The sequence below is a fragment of the Onthophagus taurus genome, chromosome 6 (assembly GCF_036711975.1).
Source record: "Onthophagus taurus isolate NC chromosome 6, IU_Otau_3.0, whole genome shotgun sequence".
In the NCBI taxonomy this organism is placed as follows: Eukaryota; Metazoa; Arthropoda; class Insecta; order Coleoptera; family Scarabaeidae; genus Onthophagus; species Onthophagus taurus.
Genome location: NC_091971.1, coordinates 15653171 through 15679340, shown reverse-complemented (window position 1 = coordinate 15679340; position 26170 = coordinate 15653171). Strand labels below are relative to the sequence as shown.

Here is a 26170-nt window from a genome sequence, read left to right as displayed (position 1 = left end):
TAGAAAAAGCTGAGCATTGGTTCTACATAAATAAATTAAAGATGAATAAAGAAAAAACAAACACACTTACCTTTCACACAAGACGATGCGATGGAGTGACAGATAAATCCATAAAATTCTTTGGAGTTACTATTTCAGAAACTCTTAAATGGTCCAAACAATCAAACATGAAAGGGCGACTGTCTAGTGCTCTGTATTGCCTTAAAACAATACATTCAAATCTTCCACCCGAGACATTGCGAAGCTATACTTCGTGTATTTCCATGCTATCGCGACGTATGAGATCATTACGTAGGGTGCATCTAGAGAGATGGAAGCCATTTTCGTTATGCAAAAAAATTCTATTCGGAGCTATTCTGGCTGGACTAAAAAATCAAGAGAGTTGTAAAACCCAATTTAAAAAATTAAAAATACTTACTTTGCCTTGCTGTTTTATACGCTCCTGTCTGGAGTATACTCACAATAATAAAGATTTGATGCTGAAAAACGCAGACAATCACGAACACAACACCCGATACAAAGAAAATATTGTGAATGAATACTATACTGTACAAGAAGATAAACACAACCTTAGTGACCATTTAAATCTTATGACACCATGTATATTTCTGCCTAGGCGTCATTTTAAAATTATGAAAACAGTTTTTAATACAAGACTTATCTACATTAGCATGCTTGGCTGTGCAGCTTCTTTTGACCTTGGCTTGCCTTAATAGATTTTTACAAACTTGTCCATCCTGACCATGTCGTCTCCACCTCCTGACTCCACATCGTCCACAAATCGTCTCTTCGATCTCTCAACTGATCATCTACCCACAGGTTCACGACAATTAAGGAGAAGTAGATCTTGTGATAGTTTTTATGTCCATTCTAGCTACATAGCCAATCCATCTAAACCTTTGACCTGTGATAAATTTAACTATCTCTGTTCGCAATATATGTTGTACATATATTATCTTGTATCTAACGGAATTAAATTATCGATTAATAAGATAGAGCCATTCTATATAAACTAATAGTTTTTTTCCAAATCCAAACACAATGTTTGGAGCGTTACTGTAACTTTAGATAAGGAAAATTACTTAAAGTCACTCAAATCGTCATCACAAAACAAATCAACCTTACAAAAAGCACAGAAAGATCTGGGGGAGTCAATCTTATCTCAGCTATGGTTACTAAAAGATTCCGATCGCAAAGAATTAAAGCCATTTAAACACTTGATAGGGCTAATTGGTGCAGATACCAAAATCTTGTTTGGGTACCAACCAATCTTCAGTAATGATTTCCAACAACATGTAAACAATCTCCTTAATTATTACCTGTCTTGAATCTGGTATCACTTTGGCAATAAGCGACCAATTCAAAATAAGCGAAAAAACATATTAAATAGTATCTCAAGAACGAATTAAGATATAACGATGAAATAAGAAGCAATTTAAAGCAAATTTAATGAAGATTTAATGCAAAATAAAAAATTTCTTATTTCCCATAAATTTCGTTGTTATGATTTTTTAACCTAAACTCTGCATATATGAAACATATAATTTTTTAAAATCGTATCTCAAGAATGAATTGAGATATAACAATGAAATAAGAAGCATTTTAAAGCAAATTTAATGAAGGTTGAATGTGCTACAAATAATTTCTTATTTCCCATAAACTTCGTTGTTATAATTTTTTAGAATCATCTCTGAACGTTTTATTATTGTAGACTTGAAACATATAATTTAATCGTACTTCAAGAACGAATTGAGATATGACGATGAAATAACCAACATTTTAAAGCAAATTTAATAGGGATTAAATGTGCCATAAATAGTTTCTTAGTTTCTATAAACATCGTTGTGATGATTTTTTAAACCCAACTCTGTACTTTTCGTCGTTATTGATTTTAATGGAAATTAAAAAAATCGTATCTCAAGTACTAATTGAGACAACATGATGAGATAACCAACATTTTAAAGCAAATTTAATGAGGATTAAATGTGCTATAAATGATTTCTTACTTTCCATAGACTTGGCTGGAATGATTTTTTAACCCCAAAACTGCACTTTTGGTCCTTATTGATTTAAATGGAAATTAAAAAAATCGTATCTCAAGAACTAATTGATATATCATGATGAAATTATCACCATTTTAAAGCAAATTTAAAGTTGATTAAATGTACCATAAATAATTTCTTAGTTTCCATAAACATCGTTGTGATGATCTTTTAAACCTAACTTTGTACTTTTCATCATTAATTTTAATAAAAATTTAAAAAATCGTATCTCAAGAACGAATTGAGATATCGTAATGAAATAAGAAGCATTTTAAAGCAAATTTAATGAGGATTAAATGTATCATAAATAATTTCTTAGTTTTCATAAACATCGTTGTGATGATCTTTTAACCTCAACTCTGCACTTTTCGTCGTTATTAATTTTACTAGAATTTAAAAAAATCGTATCTCAAGAACTAATTGAGATATCGTAATGAAATAAGAAGCATTTTAAAGCAAATTTAATGAGGATTAAATATGCTATAAACAATTTCTTAGTTTCCATAAACATGGTTGTGATGATTCTTTAACCCCAACTCTGTACTTTTCATAGTTATTAATTTGAATGGAAATTAATAAAATCGTATCTCAAGAACTAATTGAGATATCATGATGAAATAACAAACATATTAAAGCGAATTTAACGAAAATTAAATGTGTCATAAATAATTTTTTAGTTTCCATAAACATCGTTGTGATGATCTTTTAAACCCAACTAATTTTAATAGAAATAAAAAAAATCGTATCTCAAGAACCAAATGAGATATCATGATGAAATAATCACCATTTTAAAGCAAATTTAAAGTTGATTAAATGTGCCATAAATAATTTCTTAGTTAACACAACTCGAAGTTGTAACCACAACGCCAGACACCGTTGTCATTATAAGCGCCATATATTCTTATATAGTCTTGTATGGGAATAATTTGATTTTTCTTGGTAGCTTAGATGTGTAGTTGTTTTTAAGACCATAGAAGCATTTGTTGACTTGGATTATCCTCTTCTTTATTTCCTCGCTGACCGATTTTTTATTATTCCTCAGGGATCCCAAGTGTACGAAACTGCTCATCGTCTCTATCTTGTCATCCTCAACTTCCAAATGTTCTGGTATGCCCATCTTCTCCGTCTTCGTTTCCAAGGTGTTCACCAAGCTCTGCGTTGACTTGTTCAATGTTGTTCCAGATGTTCAGAACCCTGCATCTCGTACTACCTTTTCTAGGGCAACGTTAAAAAGCATTTGTGGCTATTATTAAAGTGCGGCATGCTTCTGTTTTAATAACATTTGTTTGGATTCAGTGAGTACCACAGGAAAAGAATTGCACGAACATCGTTGGTGTTGGTCCTTGAGATACTGCTATTAAATTCGGCTCGGTCCTAAATGGGTTAGTAGTGAGTTCTTCACTTTCCTATTTCACCAAGGAATGATTTTATTCTTAGGATGCCTTGGGAAAAAATAAAAGTATATATTTTGATTCATTTTATTAGAGCCATAAATTGTTGCTTACAATTAATTTTAAAGCATAGTTTAAATCTAGAAAATACTTTGTTTTAATTCAATTTTTGCGTAAATCTATTACAAAATAGAAGTACCGTGCCTTTTTTATTAAGTTATTATAAATATGTCATATCAATTTTCTTCAATTCGTTTTTAAACACCCCTTTATAAATTTCTCTTAAACCCAACAAAAATATCTTTGTTCTCTTGCCTTTTTATTATCAAATCAAAACCATACAAAAAGAAATAAAAAATAATTTCATGACTAGAGAATCATTTTCTGAAAGAGATTTTTAAAGCACATTTTAGCCACTACCCGTTTCGTCTTCAATAGCTTCTTCAATATTAACAATAGTGTCGTATTCTTTTTGTAAATCTAAAACTTGTTTTCTCAATTTGATCACTTTACTTCTGGCATTTTTATCATTTTGTATTAAAGTGCTTATTTTTGCCATCGCTTTTTTTTGTTGAACCTGATCGATTGTCCATCTCAAATACAATTCGTTCCATAAAACTAAACTAACCGGGGCTACACTTGGCCAAATAGCCATTTTGTTCGGTTCATACAAAGGATTTAAAAGCGAAGTTAAAACATCGGGACGATTTAAATACGACCATAAACTAGTTGTTTTTCGAGCGACGTTTAATTTTTCACGATCCGATTCACAATTACCCAGGAATGTACCAAATTGACTAAAATAGGAATGTTCAAATAACAAAATGAGCATTTGAGTTGTAAATTCAAAACTACACGGGAATTGATAATGTAATTGTTGAATACAATCTAAAAATAATAAAAACGTTGGTTGTTGACTTTTATTTCTTGCTGTTGAGTAACAAAATTTTGCGTGTCTAGTTTGAAAGGGATACCCGGCTTGGAGCCAATCTCTTTCAACAAGAGCTTGTAATCCACGAACCGTTCGACAATCCGGATTTAAAATTACTTGAGCTACTGATGTAACTAAAAGTGTTGAATCCATACCTAAAGTACCATGAACTAGGACGGATGCACCTTCTTGATCTAAACATTGAGCGATTAAACAAGCAATATTTAATGAATTCATAAGATGAGTTAACCAATTACTACTTTCTACTCGAGAGAGCCATTTATCAGAAGAAGAATTTGTATCATTACATGCATCAATTAATTTAGACAAAGAATCTAATAAAGATCCGTTACAATTAGCTATTTTATCTAAATTTTTATGACTCCTCCTCCATTGGGGGTAATGTCCATCTGGTTCAGTTCCACCTCCTTTCGATTTGCATTGATTAACATAGCTAGTTGATCTTGTATCAATGATATAGCCTTTTTTTCCAGTTCCTAAGATTGTATTTAAAATTTTTTCATCAGATCTGCACCTTCTGTTGCTGTTGCTCAATAATGGTTGACTACTTCTTAAAAGAACAGCCCCATTTTCGTGTCGATAACTCAATACAGGAAATCTTCCACCTTCCCTGAAATTAGATGACGCGATAATCATATCATCTTCAATTGATTTTGGTACAATTAATGTAGAGCTGTAAGTTGGACAAACTGAAAAGTTTTTATTAACATGAGATATTCTCCACTCATCACTAGCCAAAAGTTTTGCAAATTCTATTTCTGGTTTAAATAATGTATAACCATCCTCTAAAATATTGTACATAGGACGGTAAAAGAATGGATATAATGAGCTGGTGTCTTCTAAGTTGGATAATCTTTCGATTGAAGCGTAAACGTTTAAAAATTCTTCAGTTCCTGCGATATCTAATTGGAGTATTCTGAGATCTTTGCATTTTAAAATTATCGTTCCTCCATTTTGATAATTTGAATTAGTACCATTTGGTTTTTTCTCAACTAAATCAATACTTTGATGTAACAGCTAAAATTTAATTAAAAACAATCAGTATATTATGTTATTAATAAATAAAGATCTCACCCATAATTCTTGTACATCCTCTTTTCTTGAAGAAAGTATCAAATGATGACCCGAAACACATAAAGTACCATCTACGGGGTCATGAAACGGACTGTGTAAAATAACCCCATCCAATTTAGGTGTTGCAATTAGATCCGCAAACTCCATAACGGTTAATTTACTTTAAGTGATCTCCGTAATCCTTACATAGTGTTTATCTAGATGTTTTTTGGGGGTTTCTAAATGAAACCACTCAATAAACACAAGGTTAACCTTTTATCAATAAACTTTTAGATGAGAAAACATGAAAATCACGATAGATGGCGCTGTTTCATATACTCAATTTAAAACGTCCGGTTAAATTAAATGTTTATAAAAATAAATACATTCTTGAATTTATTTATACAAACTTTGTATTTTAAAAAATAATAATTAATATAAAGATTTATTGTTGCTAAACGATTTTTTTTAATTATAAAGTCGTATTGAGTAAATAAAGAAAATAATAGTATAATATAATCAGTTCATTTTGATTGTGTTATATTTTTGTTGTTGGTTGTCAAAATGAAAGTTAACATAACCTAATTTTTTAAATAGGGTTAATTAACGCCACCCAAAAATGCACCATTTTTTTTAATGAAATTTAATGTTTGATTTGGAAATTTTATTTCAAAAGTACAAACTAGAGATGAAAAAACCGAGTAACAAAAATAACACAAAATAATAAAAATAGTTTATATATAAATTTTTATGAAACTCTTTAAAATATTTTCTAGGACATAATGCAGAATTTGATGAACATGTTTTGCATCTCCAAGCAGTATTAGATCTTTTTTATTTATGGAGCACTGCTTGCATTACAGATAATATTCCTTTCTTTTGTAATCTTCAGGTATTGGTATTTCTTCTAAGTAATGTGTCCTTGATACATTTAGTCCTTTTCCTACATATTTTAGCATTAAACATTGCTGATGTTATATTTTCTGGAATTTCAAGTAATTCTTTAATTAATTCTTCACAACTAATAAACTCCTCTTGCTTTTATTAATGCAACAGTACAAAATATGACTGTTCATTACTCATTATTGCCAAATCCAGTAAATGGAATACAATTTTCATACAATTTTTCTTGGGCAGGAATAATACGACGTTAGTTGATCACACCTGACATGTATTTATTATATTCAGAGACTTCAATAGGTTTTCTTTTTACTTTATTGCGAGCATTAGTTTCATTTATTGTAGGATGATATTTCGTGGTGATGCACAACACATCGCGCTTATCTTTCCACTTTGAAACATATATGTACATTTCCTCTTCTTAGCCAAATATGTTCTCCTTTTTCAATTTTGTAGAAACAACTTTTTTTCTGTACAACATGTATTTTTTTTGCAAGACATTTTTTGCAAAGACTTACACTGTTGTAGAAATTGTCCATAACTATAAGGCGTCCTTTATTTGCATATGTCAGGTTCCATGAGTCTGAAAACTAAAGATTCTAATTTTGTGTTAATGGGATTTTCTATTTGTTTCCTTGGTAAATTTCCATGTGCAGCACATAACCATTTGGCAAACATAATTCATCGAACTTTATTCCATATTTTGCTTTTTTGCCTTTTATATAGTGCTTGAATGACAGTCTTCCGCGATGCAACAATAAACTTTCATCTAATGACAAAGCTTTATCTGGTTAATAATGTTCTTGAACATTTTTTTGAATTTCTTGTGTTTTTTATGTTCTTCTCGAGATAGAGTTTGAAAATATGGGGTGGTAATATAATGGATCGTTGGAGAAAATTTTTCTGATAGTAGGAAATTGTATTTGAGCTTGAAGCAGTGATAAACCAAAGAATTTTAATAACTCCTTATTATTTGTTGGTTTGAAAACTCTCATTCGAGAATGCTACGAATGTGATCTATTTACATAAAAATCAATAAAATTCTTGGAGAGAGATAATGCTACGAATCTTATGCGCTAGAAGAAAACGGGAGCGAGCGTAACGTCTGATTTCTTTCTTCTTACTTAAAACGTCATCTGGAGTCGGAAGTAGGGAATTTTAAACTTTTACATTAATTATTGCAAAAATTAAACAATTTTCGAACGTGAAAACGTTACTAATCTTTCTAATCGATTGACCTTAACGGCCCTATTGTCTTCTCCATAAGCAAATCCATAATAGATTGATTTCATATGCTTGAAAATACTTCCAACACTGTAGAACCTATCTTCAACTTCTTCACTCCTGAAGAAGATGAATCAAATGCAAAATCTGGTATAGGTTGGAAGTACAGGAAGTACATTGAAAATCAGGATCTGGCACACTATCATCATTTGCAAATGAATCACTAGAACTATTTAATTCTGAACCTGAAACGTTCTTCCTTTTTATTATCCATTCTAAATAAAATAAAAGATATATGAAAATATATTTTATATTTATACAGGTGTCTCACGTAACTGGCTTGTGAAAACTAGTGGTGGAACGGATATCCGGCAACTATCCGGCATTCGGTTTTGGTCGGATATTAAAAACCTATTACTTAGTACTCCACCATTCACAGGAATTAGTATTTCTTTTAGGTGTTGGACACTGCAGATAATAATCAAGTTCAACCCCAATAGGACTTTTTTCATTTAATATAACTTTATTTATCATTAGCAACCTCATTGTAACAATCCCAATACGATATATAAAATCTCTTGTTGCAGTTTCGTCTAGTTTTCTTCTCTTCGCTTGTAATTTATCATCACATTCATTACTAACAAAACTCTTGCTGTTATCACTTTCAATTATTGATTAAAGTATCCTCTTTTTAATGCAAAAAGCCGTTTTGAAAAATCACTTTCAGTTCTTGAGAAATAAATTTTTGAAGTAATCGACAATTTTTTCGAATTTTGCAATTTTCGACGATTAAGTTTTAAAACTTCGTATAAAAACCAGCTCTTGGAATATGAGTATGAAAATTTCCCAAAATGTTAATAAAAATGTCCTCTTTCCAATGAACAAACCCATTTTGAAAAATAACTTTTCGTTTTTGAGAAAACAATACCTGAAGTTTTGATAAAATTTTCGATATTGCAATTTTCATCGATAACTTTCAAAATTCGCTATAAAATTAATTTCTTGAAGGATCCTTGTGGAAATATCACCAATTATTAATTAAAGTATCCTCTTTTTAATGCAAAAAGCCGTTTTGAAAAATCACTTTCAGTTCTTGAGAAATAAATTTTTTAAATGATTCACAATTTTTTCGAATTTTACAATTTTCGCCGATCAAGTTTTAAAAATTCGTATAAAATCAAGTTCTTGGAATATGAGTATGAAAATATCCGAAAGTGTTAATAAAAGTGTCCTCTTTCCAATGAACCAACCCATTTTGAAAAATAACTTTTCGTTTTTGAGAAAACAATATTTGAAGTTTTGATAAAATTTTCGATGTTGCAATTTTCATCTATGACTTTCAAAATTCGCTATAAAATTAATTTCTTGAAGGATCCGTGTGGAAATATCACCAATTATTGATTAAAGTATCCTCTTTTTAATGCAAAAAGCCGTTTTGAAAAATCACTTTTAGTTCTTCAGAAATAAATTTTTGAAATAATCGATAAGTTTTTCGAATTTTACAATTTTCGCCGATTAAGTTTTAAAAATTCGTATAAAATCCAGCTCTTGGAATATGAGTATGAAAATTTCCCAAAGTGTTAATAAAAGTGTCCTCTTTCCAATGAACTAACCCATTTTGAAAAATAACTTTTAGTTTTTGAGAAAACAATATTTGAAGTTTTGATAAAATTTTCGATGTTGCAATTTTCATCGATAACTTTCAAAATTCGCTATAAAATTAATTTCTTGAAAGATCCTTGTGGAAATATCGCCAATTATTAATTAAAGTATCCTCTTTTTAATGCAAAAAGCCGTTTTGAAAAATCACTTTCAGTTCTTGAGAAATAAATTTTTGAAATGATTGACAATTTTTTCGAATTTTACAATTTTCGCCGATCAAGTTTTAAAAATTCGTATAAAATCAAGTTCTTGGAATATGAGTATGAAAATATCCGAAAGTGTTAATAAAAGTGTCCTCTTTCCAATGAACCAACCCATTTTAAAAAACAACTTTTCGTTTTTGAGAAAACAATATTTGAAGTTTTGATAAAATTTTCGATACTGCAATTTTCATCGATGACTTTCAAAATTTGCTATAAAATTAATTTCTTGAAGGATCCTTGTGGAAATACCGCCAATTATTAAAGTATCCTCTTTTTAGAGTTGCTTCTTAGAGTTGTATCTTGGATCCAAATAAGTTGACATATCTTATCAGCTTTCTTATTAATTTCATTTTTATTCAAATATCGCAATAATGTGGCAATATAGGGTATCACTTCAGAAATGCACCAGAAATTATAACGATAATGGCCGGATAGATATGCCGGATAACCGGATATCCGGCCGAATGCCGAATATCCGGCTTTTCGCAAAATCACTATCCGTTCCATCACTAGTTAGAACTTTTTTAGGGTCTACTATTCCTACAATTTTGAATTTTCTTCTGTTTGTTGTATTTTTGGCAAATGAAAGCTAGTAAACTAAAAGATTATCAATCGTAGGTAATTGTGAAAATAAATTGTAACAAAAACACAAATGGTTTCTGGAGTTCTATGTATGATGTTGATAAATTTACCAATATGAGGAAAACTACAATAAATAGGTATATGAATGTTTATAGATAATTTGTAGAGGATTAAATTCTCTTTCTGGTAGGCTAAAAAAATATGAGGCGTGCCATTTAAAATTTTCGACTTTCTTACCATTGAATATGGAGAAACAGTAATACAATTTTTGACCATCCCTGTGTAAGATACTTGAACACAACAACAATCTATTTAACAATATCTGAAAAATAACCGTGCCAATTTAGAGCTTTTTTAAATGAACGTTGGCTGAAATATGTGGTTTTAAAATGCTTGGTGAAATTTGCCAAAAAAAACCTTAAAACCAAAATAACTCAAAAATGAAAAATGCTAGGTTCCAATAACTTAAATGAAAGTTAAGTTAGAAATTGGAACAAGTAAGTTTAAGTAGAAATTGACCTTTATGAACATATTACTTAGGGGCTATATTATTTACAAGGATACAATATTCATATGCAACAGGATTTCATATATGAAAATGGAACTTCTATTGGAGACAGGATAGCTTTTGATGAAGTCTGCATATACAGTTTTGTGTTAAGTTAATGAATGAATAAGAGTTTAAATTAAATTATAATATATTATTGCAAAATAGAACATTAAAATTATATATGCACATATCGAAATAATTTAAAGCAAACACTCAGTTTAACAGTTCAGGTACATTAAAACGTAGGTGCCGGCTTGAATTCAAAAATAATGGAAAATTGTTGGGCCCCCAAGCTTTGGGCGAGCCATTCGTTCTTTAAAACGGCTAATTTAACACTGTCAATGTTAAATTTCGCTTTTAGGTTTGTGTGCACAGCCCGACCCATTCCCTCTAACATAACCAGATCAACATTTTTCATTTTATCACATAGACCTAAAATGACGATTCTTTTTATTCCACCATAACTTTGTTTTAGTCATTTCAAACCTGAATTTAGTTTACTAAGATCTAAACAAGGTCCGCCTTGTCCGTTTTCAATACCCTGTAATTTTTTGCTGTCAACTGCATTTTTAATAACAGGACAATGAAGACTAGCTTCTTGTAGACAACAGTTTAATTCCTTGATGGTGATATCGTTAAGAGCAGGAAATGTGTTAGCTGACAATATCACATCGGTATCACGTTTAATAAACTCCCTCGCTAAAGGAATTACACCTAATACAAAATCTACTCCAGCGTTATCTACAAATATCACCACTTTTTTGTATGACTTTTTCTAAAAATAAATCAATAAAAATTAATGTTATTTCAATTTAATTTTTTAGATTACCTGTAATGTCTCAATCCACTCATCCAAATCATCTATAAACCAAGGACGTTTTTGAATTGTATTCATTGCGTCACCTAACCCAAAACTTCCAGTTGTTTCTAATAAATCTGTAACCGCTTTTGCGCCCCAATCGAACATATTTCCTGCGAGTAAACCTTTTACCAATTCCAACCATCTTACTCCAAATGTATCTATATTATCAATGTATTTTAACCTCGAGGAGAATTCCCTGAATGCAGTTTTCGTTTCTTTTTGCTTTTGTACCAACCAAGCGTCCGTAAAATTATTGCTTCTTAAAGTTTTTTCATTAAATTCTAATAATGTTCGAATACTTAATGGATTCATTATTCTACAGTTAAAAAAAAATAAAAAAAAATGTGCTGTGTCATTATAAAAAAAATAAATATAATTTGTATATCTAAGGTAATCTAAAGTGTCTCTTTATCTACAACAATAAATATAAATAAACAATTTTTAAATAGAACACCCAAAACACTTTTAAAAAATTATTTGAAGTTAAACATAACCTACAAAAAAATTAAATGTCAAATTTAGTATATAAAAAATTATAATTTTAATGAAAATCTTTTTATTAAAATTAATATAGGTATTAAAATTGTGGAGAATATTTATTATAATTATATTTTTGGCACAGCTCATACAAAGCAATTTGGCATAAGAAAATATGAAAACTCACTTTAATAAATCCAATAAATAACCAACTTACTCTGGATTATTGTTTAGTCTTTTAATCATTTCCTGAAATATCCTAAAGCAATGTTCAGCTTCTTCTTTAGCTTGTGGTTTGTGAGGATTTAAAATGCTAGCTTTGTCAACAAATTTTCTAACCATTCTCTCCAAACAAGGTAACCAATAATCCCTTTCTTTTGGATTGTTGCGTAAATCGATGGTGTCTGGTAAGTATTCCTCTGGTTCTTGTAAAAGGGGACAAATTTCCATGTTTTCGACTATTTCACTATCGGACCTAACCTCATTTGGTATTAATTTTTCCTATGGTTAAATGTACTTGTAATATTGTTCCAAATTTCGGTTAAAACGAACTGTTTGGTTTTAGGATCTTTTTATCAGTTTTCTCACTATTTAAACTTCTATTTATAAATAAATAATTTGTTATCTACATTTCCTATACTTTTTGTGTGTACGTGTGTGCATCACTGGCAGTGTACTTTATCTATTTATGTATTTTTGATGCGTTCGTTTATCTACCGTTTTATATCTTTTGAAAAATATTACGTAAACGATTGTTAATTTACTACTGAATGCGTTAAGTTTACATAAAAAACAACAAGATTTAGATCATTTCAAATTTACTGTCAACGTATGCCTTTTTTTAAGTGAACTTTTGTACTTTGACCGAAAAACATTGACACGCAATCAGTTTATTTTAAATGAGCTTTTTAATTTAAATAATTGTAAATATCCTGGAAATGTACAATTACTACAAAGTCCAAGATTTTTATAAATAACAAAAATAAATTAAAATTGTTATGCAACCAAACTTACACAAAACATACATTTTTGATATTATTATGCATCCATACAAATTCGAAAGTTTTCAACATTACACTACATAAATTATATATCGGGTAGATCTAGTATGCTCTTAACGAACATTAATACCTTTCTCGGTGTAAAGTCATTCAGATCCTTTGGAGAGATAAACTCCGACAAAAAAATCGAGAATCTAATACAATTAACAGCAGGGCTCAACATAAAACATGCTCAATCGTTTCCTCGTCCTCCGTACATACTCGGCATTCAACATCGTAGGCTAGACCTAACAATTTGAGGTGTATCTTTAAAGACACCCATTAGGACCATAGGACTTTAACGCTGCTACGAGCAAGTCCTAAAATATTCCCGGATTTAACAGTGATGATGTTAATAAACAACTTAACGTGTCTCATTCCAGGAGAACTGGTCCACAGTAGGCGAAATCTCTTTTCAGCCCACAGTACAATCCTATATTTGACCATCGCAAATAACATCAAACAATATGTTAAATTCGAGGCAGTTTGGCATCAGAAGGAAAAAATCAACGACGAGTGCTGTTCAAGCATTAGCTCGGATTATTCAAGATTGTTTTGAGGCCAACAATTATTTACAAGCCGCATTTTATGATCTAACGAAGGCGTTTGACTCATGTTTTACTTATTAACAAACTAAGCACATTTCATATAAAGGCGGATAGTGTCCAGCTTATAGAGTCGTACTTGACTAATAGACTTCAATATGTCTCCTATTGTGGGCAAAATTCTAGCCGTTTACCAGTCATACATGGTGTCCCCAGGACTCAGTTCTGGGTCAAGTTCTATTTTTAATTTTCGTCAATAACCTGCCCAAAATCATTCCGAGGGATTCAAGTATGATTCTCTTTGCTGATGATATAGTAGCCACGGTTTGCAAGGATGTTGTCGATACATTGCATCGTCGTACGATGGATTCACGCGCGATCATCATTAACGAGTTTCAAAAAAATAGACTCAGCGTGAACGAATCCAAAACGCAAACCTTAAATTTTTTTCTTAGACGTCTAGATACTTGCACGGCGCCTGTTAAGTATCTGGGAATTAACCTTGACTCGGGCCTTACATGGGAATCACATGTTTCACATTTAATAAAAAAACTGACTACCGCCATTTTTGCAATTCGCAGACTACATCACTTGGTCCCTTTCCATGTACTGTTGGGCATATATTATGGTTATTTCTTTAGTCATGCCACCTACGCCTTATTAGCTAGGGGTCATTCTGCCCATACCAATCGAGTTTTTGAAGCCCAGAGAAGATGCGTCAGAGTGATGGCAAATTTGGACTGTGAACAATTCCATGCCTTAACATCTTCCACTGCCTTCTCTACATTAAAAATAACATCCAATATAAAACGATTAGTTCTGGCCATAACTCACACACATAATTATACATGTGTCTGACTTGCGAAAATCATGTAAATGGTGTTATCGTCAATAAAGTATTATTATTGTTATTAATAACACAAACGCTTTAGTGCTGCCCTCTTGTAATAGCTCATCTTCCGCTTCATTGCCAGCAACCTCAAAGTGACCTGGGAACCAGATCAGAGAAACTTTCTTACCACAACTCATTGTGTTTAAAGGTCTTTTACAATCATTAACCAGAGCCGACACCGTTTTCACGGCCTGAAGAACAACTTGACTGGTTGAGAAAAATCGTACTGCCATGTTTTTCTTCCTCTCTCAAGAAGGATTTTAGCAACCATATCAATAGCAAATTCTTCTGCCTGAAATACAGTACAGTACGTACCCAGGCTGTAAGCTTGCTTAATCCGAAGTGACTAGCAGTATATTCCTGCCCCGACCCCTTCCGACGTTTTTGATCCATTTGTGAACATGCAAATATCTGCCTGAACCAAAGAATTTTCGGTTTCGAACCAGGACTGCCGTTCAGCTAGTACAATCTGGTATTGAGCATTAATCACTGGTAGTGATTACGTGAAATCTGACGGCATTAAACCACAATATCAGTGCTTATAGTGCCTTCCGTAGCCCATTGGTAGGACATGTCAGAGCAGTTTTGAGCATATTGCATAAATCTGTAAATGGTAGTTTTGGCCACTTTTTCTATATCCAAATGGCGCGTCGGATATCTTTCATCGTAGAGCCGTTCTCCTGCAACACATCTTCTAGGAATCTTTGTTCTTTTCTTAGGTTCTCTTTATCGCATATCCTCTCTGTTTGCTGGAATAAGGCTTGAATCACGGACCTCTTTTGTTGTGGGTGGTGGTGGGATGAAGCCTACAGGTACCTATTCGTATGCGTCTTCTTTCGATATACTCCCAGTTCCATGCCCCCGTCTGTCTTCCTAGTGACTAACACATCCAGGAATGGCAACTCTTTTGCAGTTTCTGTTTCCATGGTAAATTTTATCATGGGGTGCTGTGAATTGAAGTGGTCTAGAAATTCCTGGAGTTGCTCTTTTCCATGTTGCCAGATCACGAATGTGTCATCGACGTAACGGAGCCATAGCTTCGTTTCCAAGGACTCTTCTTTAACGCTTCCTCTTCAAACATCTCCATGTAAAAATTGGCTATCACAGGAGACAGAGGTGATCCCATCGCTGCCCTTTCGCATAACTCGTAGAATTCCCTCTTTCAGCTGAAATATGTCGACGATAGGCAGTACTCCACTAGTCCTGGGACATACTTGGGCAAATGAGTTTCTGGTGAAGATCATCCACGGCATCTTTGACTGATACTCTGGTGAATAGAGATTTTACGTCGAAACTTACCAGCATATCCTGAGGGTCTAGCTTCATACCCCTAATTGATTCTACGAAATGTGTGGAATCTCTGACATATGACTCTGTTTTACCAGTAAAAGGAGACAGAATCTTGGAAAGGTGTTTTCATAGCTGATAGGTGGGAGAATTTATGGCACTGGCCCAGATTTCAGTGTCTCAGATTTCCCTAATAGGAGCAAATTTATCACTTGTTCTTTGCATTGCTCTGGTATCTTTGTTATCAAAACGCAAACAAGATGATGAGAAAACTTTTGAAAACATGGATGCTCTGTATAACGGTATACCAACTTATTTTGACCATATGAGTTCGGTACTTGCATATGCCAATCCATTTACTCCATAACGAAAAAGCAGTTTAATCAAGCCTCGAATTTTTACTATATCTAACTGCGGTAATACGCTTAGAATGTAGCTAATAAACGAATGTTTCGTGCAATTCCTTGATTGGTATGAGTGACAATTTTATTTAAAATGTTATGTTTTTATTAAATAAAACAGACCAAGCTTTCAGAGATTAGTCCAGAGGTCCTTTGATCATGGCATAAACGATATTATATTTCTATTCGCACGTCTTCCTCTGCACTCTGGAACTTTGAAGTTTTCCTTATAACCATTTTTTGTTGATATTGCAACATGTAATTTCTTGTCTCCTCAGTATCTGAAACTTCTTGTTCATCAAGGCAATCCAAATCTTTTTCACATTCTTTTTCCTTACAAAAGCGTCTTCTTGCTCTTCTTCTATCAAAATTTTATTGATTTCGATCTCTAATTCCTTAACAGTTGTAGTTGCCATAAAGTTATTAAAATGAAAAAGTATACCTGTGTGACTTAGCAAACCTTAACATTTTAAAACTTACCAAGCTAAAACTATTTAAAATTTTTCAAACTATAATACTTAACCAAAAATATCACGCATAAGGCATACTGGGGTCAGACGACCCCACATACACTTCAATATGTTATGCTCCCACTATCAATGATAAATCACAACATAATTATTGTCCCCCTGGGAAAGTGGAAGCAGTGGTACTCTTAGTACTTTTCATCTTTACAAGCCGCCATTAAAGGAGTTATAGGGCCAATCTATAATGATTTAGCATCAACAAGTTTATCAGAACGATACCTAGGAGCAGACACTCAAGAAATGCATTGTAGTGTCAAGACTGTAGACAATTTTTAACAAAGGTTTCTCACCGATTTTATTCATCATGGATACTATGGCCCTTACAATTGGGAGTCAAGCCAAGTCTTGTTTATCTTCAATGTCAATATCCACAATGTTCTTTTCCTACATTCTAAAAACAAAAAAAAATATCTTCCACATCATTTTAATAATACTCTTTATTTACAATATTAACTACTTTATATAATATATAATTTAATCAAGTGATCTAAGAAGATTTAGGTCGAATTTTTTCAAAAAAGAATCTTTGAGATTTTTCGCCAAGCGAGAGTTTTTTAACAAAATTAAATTGTTCTAAAGCAAACTCATATAATTCGTTTTCCATTTGCCAAACGACTGAATTCTGTATCTTTTTAACAGTTTCTTCAGTTGGTGCTTCTTTATGAGCCGTTTTCCTCAAATTTGATTTATTGCTGTGATTGAAATAGTCCATAGCACCAATAAATAACCGAGGAATTGTTAGTTCTAGGATATTTATGAAGCTTTCAATATCTTCCGTTACTCCTACTAGTAAATAATTATTTATTAAGTTTTTTTTAGCTTCTTGTAGTGCCCATTTATTTCCTGGTTTTCTAAAATAGTAGTATTAATTTAAAAAGAATTAATTAAACAATTATGAAGGTAAAATTTACAAGCAATTAGCAGTGTGCCCACAAAAAAATGGTATTTGAAGCCACATGTTATTTGGATCACAATCTGGTTGAGATTTACTAACACATTCATCAAAAGTCTTAAAAAGTCAAATTATTAAAATGTTTGTTTAAGACAATTTTTGAAAAATTACCATTGTATCACCATGTTTTCTTCTTACTAAATGTGGTCGGAAATCATCTCCATATCTTAAGAAATAATAATAAGATACTAATCTATCAAGTGGTTTTCTTATTATGTTAATATACATTGGTTTATGTTTGCTAAATCTAAAAACATCAATAAATTATTGATTATAACAGACAATTCATTTCTAAATACTTTGTAAAATCTAAATATGCAAAATGACCATGATATAAAGCTGGTTTCATATCACTCCATTTCGTGATATTATTTACAAGTTTATACTGATTAGGTAAAGATAGTCTATGATTGTTAGCCGTGATATTTACATGGATAACATGGAAATTATTTTTTTTACATAAATCGTATGCTACGCCCACAAAACTAGTTGATCCCGTTTTGGGAACTCTGTTATAAATAACGACCACATCATCAACATCCTCAACATCTTCATTTATTATGTTTTCCTCTATTTTCTTTAAATTCTCTATAAACAAATAATTTAAAAGTAAATAAGCTATACTTTCTCGAGAAGGGACTCACCGAATTTAACTAACTCGTCTTGTAGTTTTAAAATTTGATATTGTAGTACAAAAGCGATAACAGCTGTGCAAAAAACTGTTAAGAATAAACCCAACCTGAATTTTAACATTTCCTTTTACGTTAGTTTTTATGGATAGTTATCCATATATTTTTATATCTTTTATCTTGTTTCAATAAAAGTTTTCATTTTAAACGTTATAAACATATTATTGTATACACACCTCAAACGTCAACAGGTAAAGTTGGGTTAGATTATAAAAACATTACAAATTTAATTGTAAACGCATTTATTTATTAAGTTTAAATAACTTATTTAATTGTTGATATATTTGTTTTATTTTGTATTTTTCTTCATAAATGTGTTAGTTCCAAGTATTATAATAAGATTATTTTTATATTTAAATTTCCCGCTATCAATCAGTGTTACCACCAAACAAAATTTTCCCGGTGACGTTTAACGGAAACACTCGTTCATTGCGCTCGTGATTCTCGCTTTGGTAAGTTGCTTTCTTAACTTTTATCTGGAAATTAAACAAACATCCATTTAAATAATTCGTTTTTATTAACAATAATTGCTAATATGCTTTATATAAATTAGATTATTTGTTATATTTTGATTTAAAATTGCATTATTTTTTTATTTTTGAGGTTATGTAGTGTACTTAAGATTGAGGTTATGTCATACATCTTAATTTTTTATTCTCTTTCGCAGTTCTTAAATTCGAAACTACGAGTCCCTAACTACGAAGATGGGTAGGGAGGACAAAGCAACCTGGAAATCCAATTATTTCTTAAAACTAATCGTAAGTTTTATACATATAATATGCAAAATCTGTATTCACACACCTACCGAAAACTAGAGTAAAAGCAAAAGTCTTGATTATCTATACAGTTCGAAAACTGTAGGCGAAAGAGCATTTTATTAACAATTATCAGCAAAAACTATATTCGAATAGGTTGCAAGATTGTATTTTTGTTATACAAGATTTTTAGTTGTGTTTTGTCCCCATTCTGATTGTTGAGCATTGTTTTTTTCAAAAAACTTCAGTCAGTTGAATTATTATTAAAAATTGCGGAAAATTCAAAGTGGGTAGGAAGTCAATTGAACTTTTGAAGTAAACTGATAATAAAATTTCATATAAAACGAAAATCTTGGCTTGAAATCTTAAAAATAATGAAATGCAGCTCCTCTATTACCCAATATGTGGTGTAAAATTATAAAAAGTGAAGTTAACAAAGCATTATGAAATGTAAATTGATTGATGCTAATAAGAAGAAAGCATTCATCCCTATGTCATCAAATCCCTAAGGATCCTACCATAAGTGGTGTGGCACTGGCTACAACAGTCTTGAATAGGTCTTTGGTGTTTATGTTAACCTTCAACAGCACAAAAGTATATTAAAAACTTGGTTTTAAAAGTTTTAATACTGTTAGAAAATCATTCATAAGTAGGGCAACCAAAAATATGCTCCAAAATGGTAGTTTGAGCGCTTAAAAAATGTTCCATAAGAGTCAAAATATGCTGCTTAAGTATGAAAATATGCTCTATAAAAAATTAAATATTAAAATATGGATATCTTTTAAATCTGTAGGTGAGGTTAAACAAAGTAAATGAAAAATGATATAAAAACTAAAAGAGAAATAGAAAATAAAACAGAAACACAATCTTCTGTTCATATCATATTCTTATACATTGAAAAACTCTGAAATCCTCTGGAGTTACATCATCTTTTATACATGATAAATGGGGAAACTGATGAAATTCTCTCTTCAATAGATTATGATTAAGTACTTGAAGCTTGTCAATAAATAATGGCACAATACTTTGGCATTCTATAAGAGTTTTATTAGCTTTGTTCCAACCAGCGGTTTGACTCGTCGTGGACTCGTCAAATGCAATTGCACAGTTAAATAATGCAATGAAATCCGCTGAAATGTGACATTACTTGACATGTGCAATTGCATTTGACGAGTACCGCTTGCTGTGGAACAAAGCTATTAGCTCCTTGAAGCTGCAAATTGATATCGTTAACTCTCTTGAAAATATCTGCCAAGTAGAAGGAATCATTCTTTACTGCTTTTAATTGTTGACACAGATTGGTCTCATCATTACTTTCCAAAAATTGTATGACACTCATATAATGCTACAAATCTAGCCAAACATGTACCCTTTGACAGCCATCGAACTTCTGTGTGCAAAAGTAACTTGATGAAATCTTCATTATTATCCTCACAAAGCTGCCGAAATATTCTATCGTTCTTTGCATTGGATTTGATTTTGTTCACGGCTCTAATTATTAAAGTTAATGATGAATGAAGACTCATACTTAAATATTTTCCTACAAGATGTCTGTACACAATGAATACATAAAACATTTGGCACTTTCTGCTTCAAATGGTGCTCCATCAGTAGCACATGCAACAATATTATTCAAAGGAATATTATTTTTTGTAAAGTATGTACTTATAGTATTAAATATAGATAATCCTTTTGTATCTATGATGAGATTTATTGCGAATAGCATGTTCAGAGCTTGTATCACTACTTCAACCTATGTAGAAAGCGGAAGCCCTGCTGTTTCCAATGTTTTTATTGATTCACTAAGGAAGCCATCATTTGATGCAATGAAAATTAAGACTGATTTTATTGTATTGTCATTTAGTAGGTCCTTTGAAATTTTGATTAACGCAGCGTCGTCTTCATCTAATGCATCAAACACATTCCCAATTATTTCGAACTTAGTGGCATAGTAGCTTGTCGCTTCAATCCATGTTCCGCAGCGAGTTGTTACCGGTTATGGAGGAAGACAAGGCACTATTTCGTTAAAAATTGCTACTCTTGACGGCGCTTTTAAATATACTTTTTTCACATTGACGATAAGCCGGTCAACGTTAGTGTACACACCTCGAATTTGCTCACAAACTCGATGAAGTCCGTGTGTAAGACAAGTTAAGTGCAAGTTAAGAGCAGCATCTGATACAAAGAGTAAAATCATGTCTCTGTTGAAAGTCGAACCCAAAATCTTAATAGAATTATCGAAAAGATTCGCTGTATCAAGCACGAAATAAAAATTGTTGTTTAGTGAGCAACTCATCATGAATCAAAATACCAATAGTGACATTTGCCACATATCTTCCTGTCGCATCTGTTGTTTCGTCGATTAAAATCTACAAAAAGCTTTATTTTTGACCTGGGTAAGTACGACCATGTTACGCAATATCGTAATCACCTTCAAATGTTGACTGTCTAAAAGCGCAGATCATTCCGTATACTGACAACGCTGTATAAGATACTTTCTTCTCGGACCCCAGGATACTTGTACACGAACTTTCAATTCATGTCGTCTCGCGGTCTGCCTACTAGAGCACAGTCTGATGAGACTCAGTCCATGAGAGATATCATGGATCTTTCACGGTGCAGGCTATAAAGCTTTGGAATAGTTTACCCATGAAAATATGCAACACTCGTAGTTTTCTGACATTTAAGGTCTGCTTAAGGGATTATCTATTATCATTACAATTATCGGAATCTAACTATTAATATCGCCTGCTTCTCTCCTCTTTTTCTTTCTCTTCCTCTTTATCAACTGTACTCGTTGTGTTGTTTTTCCTCTTTGCTCTTTTTCTTCTTTTTGCTTAAATGTTGAATTATTTATATAGCCATATTGATTTTTTTTTAACTTACGTTGCTGGTTGGGTCTTTTGGAAGACATCGCCTTTGGCGATAAACTGACCTTTTGTCAACATGCATTACTTATTCGTTTATGTATACATATATATTATTTTTCTCTTGTATTAACTATGTGGCAATAAACTTATTATTATTATTATTATTAAAGAGCGACCGTTCATGCACTTCTGTATGTGGTCTATGGTAATTTTGTAAAGTTTCTTAATATATTTTGTGCGAAATGTATTTTCCGATGGTACTTTGTACTCTGTGTATGATTCTAGGAACAATACCAATTTTTTGTTGCCCATTTTCTATAGAGGTATATCAGCGGAAATTACATCGCTATAAGTTGAACATCTTTTGATTTGGATGTGGAACATTCAGCAAAATAAGCCTGAGTAATTTTCTTCTCATTATTTCTTTTCTCCAGTTCTATGTGTTTTAAATTTGCTAGACAAACACTTAGCAAAAAAGTACCTTACTTACAATTCAACTTCTAGAAAATGGTAATTTTCACAGATGAGACCAAACTCAATATAAAAATATCGACTGGACGAGTAAGAATTTGGCCAGAAAAAATATATCCACATAATCAGACACCTACATTCAAGTGTGGTGGAAGTTTGGAATTATGGGGATGTTTTTCATCTGCAGGAGTCCGAAATCTTCATTTTTTAGTTGGATTATTGACTGCAAGGGGTGTAACAACATTTTGAAATATAATTGAGCAATGTGCAGAAAAACTGGGATGTATCGAGATTTTATCTTTTAACAGGATAATGATTCGAAGCATACCATGCTAGATTCGAGTCTTTGGATTGTGTACAACTTTCCAGATCACCTCAAAACACCATCATAAAGCCCAGATCTTAATCCTATTGTCAATATTCAAGAAGAAATTAAAATATTACAATAACTTAATAGACTTAAAAATAGCATTAAAGGCAGAATGGACTAAAATCGATGCTGAAGTGTCTAAGTGCTATTGTTAAGCAAACCTGCCTCCAAGAAAGTATTAGTGTTATTCCAAATGTATAATTTTCTTAATGGTTAAAGTTTGTACTGTTCGAATATGGTTTTTGCTGTCAACTGTAATTAAAATGTCTTTTACTGTACCAACAACTTTTGCTTTTACTCTTCTAAGTGAAATAAATCGCCAAAAAAATTTGAAATGTCTACTACCATTCTTATCTATATTTTTGAGATTTCTAATAGTGATGATTAATTTTTCGTCTCTTAAGTACTTCTAAAAGTTGGGTGCTAGAAATAGCTGAACCCCCCAACTTGGAAGGACAATGTGGAATATAAATCTGATAATTACAAGATTCTTCCACATTTTATTTCATCATCAAAATAAGAAAAATTAATTAATTTTTTTCTTTTTAATAGCAACTTTTGGAAGATTATCCAAAGTGTTTTATTGTGGGCGCTGACAATGTCGGCTCGAAGCAAATGCAGCAGATTCGCATGTCCCTCAGGGGTAGCGCTGTCGTACTTATGGGCAAAAACACCATGATGCGCAAGGCTATTAAAGGGCATTTGGAAAGAAATCCAGCTTTAGAAAAGGTCTTGCCGCACATCAAGGGCAATGTGGGTTTTGTATTTACCCGCGGCGATCTCGTTGAGGTTCGCGATAGATTGTTAGAAAACAAAGTCCGTGCCCCAGCTCGTCCCGGCGCCATCGCCCCACTTTCTGTCATCATTCCCGCCCAAAACACCGGGTTGGGTCCAGAAAAAACATCTTTCTTCCAAGCTCTTTCCATCCCAACCAAGATTTCCAAGGGTACAATTGAAATTATCAATGATGTGCATATTTTGAAGCCCGGCGATAAAGTTGGTGCTTCTGAAGCCACTCTTTTAAATATGTTGAATATTTCTCCGTTTTCTTATGGTTTAATTGTTGAACAAGTTTACGATTCAGGAACTATTTTTGCCCCGGAAATTTTGGATATAAAACCAGAGGATCTTAGGGAAAGATTTATGGTCGGCGTTGCTAATTTGGCTTCAGTCTGTTTGAGCATTGGCTATCCAACTGTTGCATCTGCTCCACATAGCATTGCCAATGGATTCAAAAATCTTTTGGCTCTTGCTGCAGTTACAGATGTTGAATTTAAAGAAGCTACAACAATTAAAGAATACATCAAGGTAATTTATATTTATTTTTATACTTTTTAAAATATTTTTTTAATGTGATGAGTGAACCATTTTGATTGTGTTGATCACATATTGGGTGCTAGAAATAGCGGAACCCCCCAATATGCAACATTAATGAAATTGCTACGCTTCTGAACTATTTTATTTTTTAATTTATAAATTAGTTTTGTGGGAAATAGTTTCAAAATATTATTTTTTTAAGGATCCAAGTAAGTTTGCTGCCGCCGCCGCTCCAGCTGCTTCTGCAGCAGCTCCAGCGGCCGCTGCTGCTGCTCCGGCCAAGGAAGAAAAGAAAGAGGAATCCGAATCTGAAGATGATGATATGGGATTCGGTCTCTTTGATTAAAATGTTTAAACATTTTGACATGTTGATGATCTTGCTGTATTTATTATCAGCCTGACCAGTCAATAAATGCAACTTAAAAAATAATTTGATTATTTTGTATTGTTATTATAAACCTTATAGAATTTGTTAAAAGTACTGAACAATAATTTATACCAGCAATTTATTCTGAAAGTTAAAGTATTGTTCTGTCACCTTTATGCTAATGATTCGCAATTATTTCAAATTCCTGCCTGATTAGTGATTGGAAGCTTGATGATAGAGGATTTAAGTCACTTATGTGTGGAGACAAAAGAGACGTGCTCTTTTGGTCAACCCTATTTTATTTACTAAAAAGGGTAGTTTATTTGTTAATAAAGATGATATTAAGATGCTTGAAGTAAAGTTAAATAAGTTAATATTAACGAATTTGGTTAAGATTTTGAGTCTTGTCGTTTATGATCAGCTTGCTAATTTTACTTAATTTATTCTGTAGGCGCGCTTTTCGTTCCCTAAGAAGAGTACTACAGTAGGATGTTTTTATCGCAGTTTGAAACGACTCCTTTGTGAATTTCTTGTATTAGCTCAATTTAATTATAGCGATGTATTGGTTAATGGTTATTCCATGGGAGTTTAAGAAGGGTTCAGGTTGTGCAGTATTCATGTCTTCGTTTTATGTATAATCTTTGAAAAGGTGATGATGTATCGCAAGTTTTAATTACTTTTCTTATATTTTTATTGTTATTTGATACATTTATTCTGAAAATGACTTGTTATGTACGAAACATTTTATTGTATGCTGTTACTAATAATGTTGAAAAGTGTTATCAAGTTACAAGTCACTGCATATGGAAAAATGTTTTGAAGAGGGACAATGTAGTGTACATTGTCATGCCAAATGTTACAACGAAAATGTAGTCAGTTTATGCATAAATGTTACACTTTTGGGTTTACAAGATGTCATTTTATAGGTCGTCAAATTGAAAGAAATCATAACAAATAAAACTGGAGTTTTAGGGGAAGTAATTGTTAGTTCTTATTTAGTGATACCACAGAATAACCAGAAGTGACAGTGGCAGTATCCCGCCAAATCTGACGCCATGTTATAGCGAGTTACCAAGGTATGTTGCTATTGGTGGTAAAGATTTGGCGGGATACCGCTAGTGTCACTTCTGGTTCATGTCTCTTAAGACGGCTAAACCCAAATGATTCTAGTTCTACTATATAATCTAATATACGTACTTTTCTAATACGTATATTTAATCTTTCAACTACTTCAATAAAAATATACAACAATCTAGCGTTTAATAACAATTAAAACTAGTATTAACAGTAGAACTAGAATCATTTGGGTTTAGCCACACGTCTCTAAAGACTGCTAAACCTAAATGATTCTAGTTCTAGGTTTAGTGTTAGTTCTAGTTTTACACTTGTACTGTCACTAGAACTAACATTAGACTTAGAACTAGAAACATTTGGGTTTAGCCGTCTTTAGAGACGTGTGGCTAAACCCAAATGATTCTAGTTCTAGGTCTAGCACTGCATAATAATTAAAACTAGAACTAACACTAGACCTAGAACAAAAAACTTTCTTGTTCTAGGTCTAGTGTTTTAGTTTTACACTAGCACTGTTACTATGTAGAATTAACACGATACCTAGAACGTCTTTTAGTCGTCTTTAGAGACGTGCGGCTAAACCCAAATGATTCTAGTTCTATGTATAGCGTTAGTTCTAGTTTTACACTTGCACTGTCACTAGAACTAACATTCGACCTAGAACTAGAAACATTTGAGTTTAGCCGTACGTCTCTTAAGACGGCTAAACCCGAATTAT

General features: G+C 32.1%; 4 protein-coding genes across 4 annotated transcripts; 1 reads left to right on the top strand and 3 right to left on the bottom strand.

Moving 5' to 3' along the window:
- Positions 1 to 3729: 3729 nt before the first annotated feature.
- LOC111422022 (myotubularin-related protein 9) lies at positions 3730 to 5738 on the bottom strand. The gene is made up of 2 exons (XM_023055220.2): positions 5460 to 5738; positions 3730 to 5402 (listed from the first exon to the last, which is right to left on the bottom strand). Exons 1-2 carry the CDS (start codon positions 5604 to 5606, stop codon positions 3843 to 3845), a joined length of 1707 nt encoding a protein of 568 aa, XP_022910988.1. The 5' UTR covers positions 5607 to 5738; the 3' UTR covers positions 3730 to 3842.
- Positions 5739 to 10689: 4951 nt separating this feature from the next.
- Positions 10690 to 12742, bottom strand: LOC111422023 (4'-phosphopantetheine phosphatase). The gene is made up of 4 exons (XM_023055222.2): positions 12116 to 12742; positions 11389 to 11737; positions 11046 to 11334; positions 10690 to 10991 (listed from the first exon to the last, which is right to left on the bottom strand). The coding sequence occupies exons 1-4, from the start codon at positions 12346 to 12348 to the stop codon at positions 10795 to 10797; spliced, it is 1068 nt and encodes a 355-aa protein (XP_022910990.1). The 5' UTR covers positions 12349 to 12742; the 3' UTR covers positions 10690 to 10794.
- A 4267-nt stretch (positions 12743 to 17009) lies between these two features.
- On the bottom strand, positions 17010 to 18429 carry LOC111422020 (Heparan sulfate 2-O-sulfotransferase). Its single transcript, XM_023055218.2, has 5 exons — positions 18187 to 18429; positions 17842 to 18130; positions 17654 to 17789; positions 17502 to 17599; positions 17010 to 17441 (listed from the first exon to the last, which is right to left on the bottom strand). The coding sequence occupies exons 1-5, from the start codon at positions 18293 to 18295 to the stop codon at positions 17078 to 17080; spliced, it is 996 nt and encodes a 331-aa protein (XP_022910986.1). The 5' UTR covers positions 18296 to 18429; the 3' UTR covers positions 17010 to 17077.
- Positions 18430 to 18596: 167 nt separating this feature from the next.
- On the top strand, positions 18597 to 24444 carry LOC111422021 (ribosomal protein LP0). The gene is made up of 4 exons (XM_023055219.2): positions 18597 to 18683; positions 18899 to 18989; positions 23250 to 24005; positions 24217 to 24444. Exons 2-4 carry the CDS (start codon positions 18936 to 18938, stop codon positions 24358 to 24360), a joined length of 954 nt encoding a protein of 317 aa, XP_022910987.1. The 5' UTR covers positions 18597 to 18683; positions 18899 to 18935; the 3' UTR covers positions 24361 to 24444.
- The last annotated feature ends 1726 nt before the right edge of the window (positions 24445 to 26170 follow it).

Coding starts and splice junctions, on each gene's coding strand:
- LOC111422020 (XM_023055218.2), bottom strand. CDS start 18,295: ATGTTAAAATTCAGGTTGGGTTTATTCTTAACAGTTTTTTGCACAGCT. Junction 18,131..18,186: donor AGACGAGTTAGTTAAATTCG/GTGAGTCCCTTC, acceptor ATTTGTTTATAG/AGAATTTAAAGAAAATAGAG. Junction 17,442..17,501: donor GGGCACACTGCTAATTGCTT/GTAAATTTTACC, acceptor CTACTATTTTAG/AAAACCAGGAAATAAATGGG.
- LOC111422023 (XM_023055222.2), bottom strand. CDS start 12,348: ATGGAAATTTGTCCCCTTTTACAAGAACCAGAGGAATACTTACCAGAC. Junction 11,738..12,115: donor AGACTAAACAATAATCCAGA/GTAAGTTGGTTA, acceptor TTTTAACTGTAG/AATAATGAATCCATTAAGTA. Junction 10,992..11,045: donor TCTTAGTAAACTAAATTCAG/GTTTGAAATGAC, acceptor TCGTCATTTTAG/GTCTATGTGATAAAATGAAA.
- LOC111422021 (XM_023055219.2), top strand. CDS start 18,936: ATGGGTAGGGAGGACAAAGCAACCTGGAAATCCAATTATTTCTTAAAA. Junction 18,990..23,249: donor ATTATTTCTTAAAACTAATC/GTAAGTTTTATA, acceptor TCTTTTTAATAG/CAACTTTTGGAAGATTATCC. Junction 24,006..24,216: donor CAATTAAAGAATACATCAAG/GTAATTTATATT, acceptor TATTTTTTTAAG/GATCCAAGTAAGTTTGCTGC.
- LOC111422022 (XM_023055220.2), bottom strand. CDS start 5,606: ATGGAGTTTGCGGATCTAATTGCAACACCTAAATTGGATGGGGTTATT. Junction 5,403..5,459: donor AGGATGTACAAGAATTATGG/GTGAGATCTTTA, acceptor ATTAAATTTTAG/CTGTTACATCAAAGTATTGA.